Here is a 6,656-nt window from a genome sequence, read left to right on the forward strand (position 1 = left end):
CAACAGCTGTTATTGATTAGTTAGTTCTGATCAGCTGTTACACTATCTATACAGTAATGTAATTCTTAGCTAATGTTAGCACAAGTTGTTGCTAACAGTTTAATTTTGAGTTTTAGATTTTAGTGTTTATGTTCACAATCTTGTCTTGTTCCGATCTTTAATTACAGTCGTTGTCTTGATCGATAGGGTTAGGGTTCTTGAACGATACCTTGAGCTTTATTATGTAATTACACAACTTTGTCTGTTTTTCATCTTTGTTTTGTTATTACGTGAGCATGGTGACAATCTTCTGTTCTTCATCATGAGATCTTCACGTTTTAATGACGTAGTTATTATCAAGTAATCACATGATCTTTTAACTCATGATTGAGGACCGTCACGTCTGTAAACGGTCTTTATCTCCAGACTACGAAAACATTCTTAAAATAACTCTCCTCTATGTTCAAGTATTTCTTCTCATAATTCTTAAACACAAAATTCACATGAAAAACATCAACAGAAAAAATATTTGTGTTGAAGTTTCTGTTCCAGCAGACGAGTTTCTTCTTCTACTCCTCTATAAACAGTTTGATCATGTGACACCCCTCTGTCACTACGTTACCCATGATCCTCGGCTGCTGCATCATCCAGAACTAAACCAAGCTGATCTGAAATCTAAACGTGAATTCAAAGACCAACCTCCAACGTCTGCCTGCCGTTATCTGCCCGGCAACAAGAGTCTGCCACTCTCTGATTGGATACTTCTCACAGCAGTGTACTCTGTGACTTGTAGTCCTTTTCAGATGGTTTAAAGCAGCTGGTTGAATCTGTGGGAAAAATCAATTGATCGATCTATTGACCTCAGTTCAGAATGTTCTAGGTTTGTTGTTTTTGACCGTCCTTTTGTTTTTATTTCTACTTCACAAGACACATTTCAACATTTAACTTATTTATTTATATATTTTTTTACAAATTGTCCTTCGTTTAAATTCTCATCAGCCTGAACTTCGGTACAAGACGTTCATCATTGAACCCGATCGATCGGTGAACCTTTAAGGGCTAAAACGCCTCGTACAGGAAGTCCACCTGAACAATTTCTATTGGATGATAAAACTGAGTTAAAGGGGCAGAACGTTTTTTTAACAGGCCAACTGTTGTTTCAAAATAAAGCAACACTTCAACCACCTTTAGAGGTAAAAGTTGTAATAAGTTATTTAAATTAAGTCGGAATTTAGACATAAAAGTCTAATTTTAGATGAAAGAAGTGGATTTTATGGCTTTTAATCAACTTTTTCTCTTAAAATTTCAGTTGAAATTTTATAGTTTTCTAGTGAAATCGTGACAACATTCTCAAAATATGTGAATTCTGACTTTATTTCTGAGGGTATTCTGACGTTTTTAATGAGTTCAGAATTTAATGAAATTGGCTTTATAATAAAATAATTTGATTTATTTCTCCAAATGATGACTTCATTTTTCAATAATGTTACAGCTTCATTATCTCACTTGTCCTTCAGCAATGAAACAACTATTAGAAATGAGTTTCCACACACACTCATACACACACTCACACACTCATACACACACTCACACACTCATACACACACTCACACACTCACACACTCATACACACACTCACACACTCATACACACACTCATACACACACTCACACACTCATACACACACTCACACACTCATACACACACTCATACACACACTCACACACTCACACTCATACACACACTCACACACTCATACACACACTCATACACTCATACACACACTCACACACTCACACACTCATACACACACTCACACACTCATACACACACTCATACACACACTCACACACTCATACACACACTCACACACTCATACACACACTCACACACTCACACTCATACACACACTCACACACTCATACACACACTCATACACACACTCATACACACACTCACACACACACTCATACACACACTCACACACACACACACACTCATACACACACTCACACACACACTCACACTCATACACTCACACACACACACACTCATACACACACTCATACACACACACTCACACTCATACACACACTCACTCACACACACACACACTCATACACACACTCTCACACACACACACACTCTCACACACTCATACATACACTCATACACACACTCATACACACACTCACACACACTTATACACACACTCATACACACACTCACACTCACACACACTCACACACACTCACACACACACACACACACTCTCACACACATACATACACTCACACACACACTCATACACACACATACATACACTCACACACTCATACACACACTCATACACACACTCACACACTCATACATACACACACTCACACACACACACTCACACACTCTCACACACACATACATACACTCACACACACACTCATACACACACATACATACACTCATACACACACTCATACACACACTCACACACTCATACATACACACACACACACACACTCATACATACACACTCACACACTCATACACACACTCATACACACACACACACACACACACACATACACACACTCATACACACACTCACACACACTCATACACACACTCATACACACACACACACACACACATACACACACTCATACACACACTGATACATACACACACATACACACACTCATACACACACATACATACACTCATACACACACTCATACACACACTCACACACTCATACATACACACACACATACACACACACACACACACGCACTCACACACTCATACACACACTCATACACACACACACACACATACACACACTCATACACACTCACACACACTCATACACACACACACACACACATACACACACTCATACACACACTGATACATACACACACATACACACACTCATACACACACTCATACACACACTCATACACACACTCACACACTCACACACACACTCACACACTCATTCACACACGCTCATACATACACACACTCACACACACTCATACATACACACTCACACACACACTCATACAAACACACACACACACACACTCATACAAACTCACACTCACACACACTCACACACACACTCATACAAACACACACACACGTGTATTGAAACACTACTTTTGATGATTCTTTCAAATAAAAGCCTTCCTGTAGAATTGTCTGCAGTTTTATTTTGAAAATCATATTTACTGTGTTTCAAAGGAAGAAGATTTAAATCAGTCTATTGATCAGAAATGTGACTGATCAGACCTACATGAGTTATATTTTTCAGTGCGTTACTGATTAGGACTGAGCTGATTGACTGATTGATTGAGCTGCAGTGTGATGCTGCCCCCTGCTGGACGCTCGGCACACATGGCTGTGATTAACCTGATCAATAGAAGTGGTCAATAGATATTATTGATCGTCTCTGTGCTGCCCCTGTGAACCTGGGAGCTGTGTTGTCAGGGGCTATAGCCCCCCGTAGGGCCTCCCAAGGCAAAGTGGTTCCAGGGGAGGGAAAAACCCTGTATGAAGAGGAACCCAAAGAGCAACGTTTCCTCGCCAGGGTTAGGGAAACCGGGGCCGCAACCCTGTGGGCTCACCACCTACAGGGGTTTGGTGCATGGAGAGCCAGGTGACAGGCCAAGGCAGGGTCTTGGGCGTGCGGACCCCCGGCATCATAGACTGGCTCTAGGAACGTGGAACGTCATCTCTCTGGCGGGGAAGGAGCCGGAGCTGGTGCGGGAAGCCGAGCGCTACCAGGAGTTCGGAGTATCCGGCCTTCTTGGAGGCTCTGGATGGGATCCTGGAAGGGGTTCTACTGGGAACTTCAAAGCTCACTTGGGCAATGACGGAGAAACCTGGAGGGGGGTGATTGGGAGGAACGGCCTGCCTGATCTGAACCAGAGTGGTGCTTTGTTATTGGACTTCTGTGCTCGGCATGGTTTGGCCATAATGAACACCATGTTCGAGCATAGAGTGGTTCATAAGTGTACATGGTACCAGACCACCTTAGGCCAAAGATCTATGATCAACTTTGTGGTCGTGTCATCAGATCTGCGGCCGTATGTCTTGGACACTCGGGTGAAGAGAGGAGCAGAGCTGTCAGCTGATCACCACCTAGTGGTGAGTTGGATCAGAGGGCAGGGGAGGCTGCCGGACAGACCTGGTAGGCCCAAACGTGTAGTGAGGGTTAGCTAGGAACGTCTGGGGGAAGCCCCTGTCTGGGAGGTCTTCAACTCCTACTTCCGGAAGAGCTTCTCATACATCCCGGGGGAGGTTGGGGACATGGAATCCGAGTGGACCATGTTCAAAGCCTCCATTGCAGAGGAGGCTGCTGAGAGCTGTGGCCAGAAGGTCGTCGCTGCTGGTCGGGGCAACCACCCAAGAACCCACTGGTGGACACCAGCGGTGAGGGAGGCCGTCAAGCTGAAGAGGGAGGCCTTTCGGGCCCAGCTGGCTCAGGGGTCTCCTGAAGCAGCAGATCGGTATCAGGGGGCCAGAAGGTTTGCAGCTTCAGTGGTCGCTGAGGCGAAACCCGGGTGTGGGAGGAGTTCGAGGAGGCTATGGAGAAGGACTTTCGGGTGGCCTCAAGGAAGTTCCGGCAAAGCATTCACTGGCTCAGGAAGGGAAAGCAGGGCCGGGGAGGAAAACTGCTGACCCCGACTGAGGATATCGTCGGGCGGTGGAAAGAACACTTTGAGGAACTCGTGAACCCAACCAACACGTCCTCTGTGGAGGAGGCAGAGTCTGAAGACTCTGGGGAAGCTTCGTCCGTATCACTGGCAGTATCACTGGCAGAGGTCGCAGAGGTAGTTAAGAAGCTCCTCGGTGGCAAGGCGCTATGGGTGGATGATATTCGACCTGAGATGCTGAAGGCTCTGGACATTGTTGGGCTGTCATGGTTGACATGCCTCTTCAGTGTCGTGTGGAGGTCAGGGACAGTACCTGTGGATTGGCAGACCGGGGTGCTGGTCACCATTTTCAAAAAAGGGGACCAGAGGGTGTGCTCCAATTATCGGGATATCACACTACTCAGCCTCCCCGGGAAAGTTGACTCCAGGGTGCTGGAAAGGAGGTTCCACCCAATCAGATTCAAGAGGAACAATGCGGTTTCCATCCTGGTCGTGGAACAGTGGACCAGCTCTTTACCCTTGCAGGGCTGTTGGAGAGGTCATGGGAGTTCGCCCATCCAGTATACATGTATTTTGTAGATTTGGAGAAGGCTTATGACCGCGTCCCTTGGCAAATCCTGTGGGGGGTACTGCGGGAATATGGGGTACCGGGTTCGTTGCTACAAGCTATTCGGTCCCTGTATAGCCAAAGTGAGAGCTGTGTCATTCTCTGCACAAAGTCCGGTTTGGGGACCTCAGACTTACATCTCTGCTTTTTGCAGATGATGTGGTTCTCATTATTCATCATATTTTTTAGTGCTAATTATCAGTCACACTCCTACTGTCAGTACTATAGCTGCTGTTAGTATTTTAGTTCCTGTTTGTTGTCTCTCTCTCTCTCTGTGTCCTAATCTAATCTCTGAGCTGCTCTGTGGGGATTCTTGAATCCTTCCTGTCTTTGGTCTCTGAATGAAAGAGTTTGTTCTGAGCTGCTCTTTATGGAGACAGTCTGAGAGAACAGTTATGACCTGGAGCTGGAGAGAGAAACACTGTTACACACACAGTAACTCACACCTAACCTAACTTATCTTCACCATCATCCTTGGTTGTGTCTCCGCCCCCCCCGGTGGGCGGGTCTTTTTTCTCTCTCGGATGTGTATCGGGTGATTCCGGTCTGCAGCGGACTGATCTGCACTCAGACATGGAGTGAGTACAACACTTTATTTCTTCTTCTCTGCTATTATTGTTTCCTTCTTCTCTTTCTCTTTCTTTTTCTCCTTCTTCTCCTTCTTCTTCTCCTTCTTCTTCTTCTTAGTGTGTGAGTGTATGACAGAGACCGGGGGGGGGGGGGGGGGGGGCAGGGCAGGGTCCGGTGTGTCGTCATTGTGCGGCATCAGCCCGCTGAGTCAGGCTGCGCTGCACCAAACTCCGTTAGAAAAGTGACCGAAATAAGCGGAGGGTTTAATAAGCGGAATGATCGGGGGACGGTGGGTTCTACATTTCTCGGCGGAAGCACAGCGACCAGCGCCGATCACTCATTGACTTGCCTTATCATTACATATTGATCAGTTCTTCCCATCAAGGACCTGATTTATGATCAGTAGCATCTGTCAAGGTACACGCCCTAAGGCAAGATGTCTTCCGGTCACATTTTCAAAATAAAAGTCTCCAGAGTCCACTCCTATTAATAATTTATTTTGTATATAAAATCTTTGACACAAAGGCGTTAAAGGAATACATAGAAATAATTCAGCAGTAGAATTAATCCGTGATATGAAAATAAGATTAAAGGGAATAAAACTAAAGTTCAGTCAGACTGAAACCAGAAACTGGGATGAACCTGGTTCCCTGGTTTAGACTGATCCAGGTTTAGACTGATCCTGGTTTAGACTGATCCAGGTTTAGACTGATCCAGGTTTTAGACTGATCCTGGTTTAGACTGATCCTGGTTTAGACTGATCCTGGTTTTGGACTGTGGACTGAAGAGGACTGAGGTGGACGGAAGAGGACTGAGGAGGACTGAAGAGGACTGAGGAG

At 45.3% G+C, this 6,656-nt stretch overlaps 1 protein-coding gene across 1 annotated transcript in view; it reads left to right on the top strand.

Moving 5' to 3' along the window:
- Window positions 1–3,534: 3,534 nt before the first annotated feature.
- The window catches only part of palm1a (paralemmin 1a), a 15,864-nt gene continuing 12,742 nt past the window's right edge, over window positions 3,535–6,656 (top strand). The window contains exons 1-3 of the mRNA XM_070832981.1: window positions 3,535–4,131; window positions 4,237–4,416; window positions 4,560–4,939. Coding sequence (XP_070689082.1) covers window positions 3,535–4,131; window positions 4,237–4,416; window positions 4,560–4,939 — 1,157 coding nt within the window. The remainder of the gene's footprint in view (window positions 4,132–4,236; window positions 4,417–4,559; window positions 4,940–6,656) is intronic.

The sequence above is a fragment of the Pempheris klunzingeri genome, chromosome 6, assembly GCF_042242105.1.
Source record: "Pempheris klunzingeri isolate RE-2024b chromosome 6, fPemKlu1.hap1, whole genome shotgun sequence".
NCBI lineage: Eukaryota > Metazoa > Chordata > Actinopteri > Acropomatiformes > Pempheridae > Pempheris > Pempheris klunzingeri.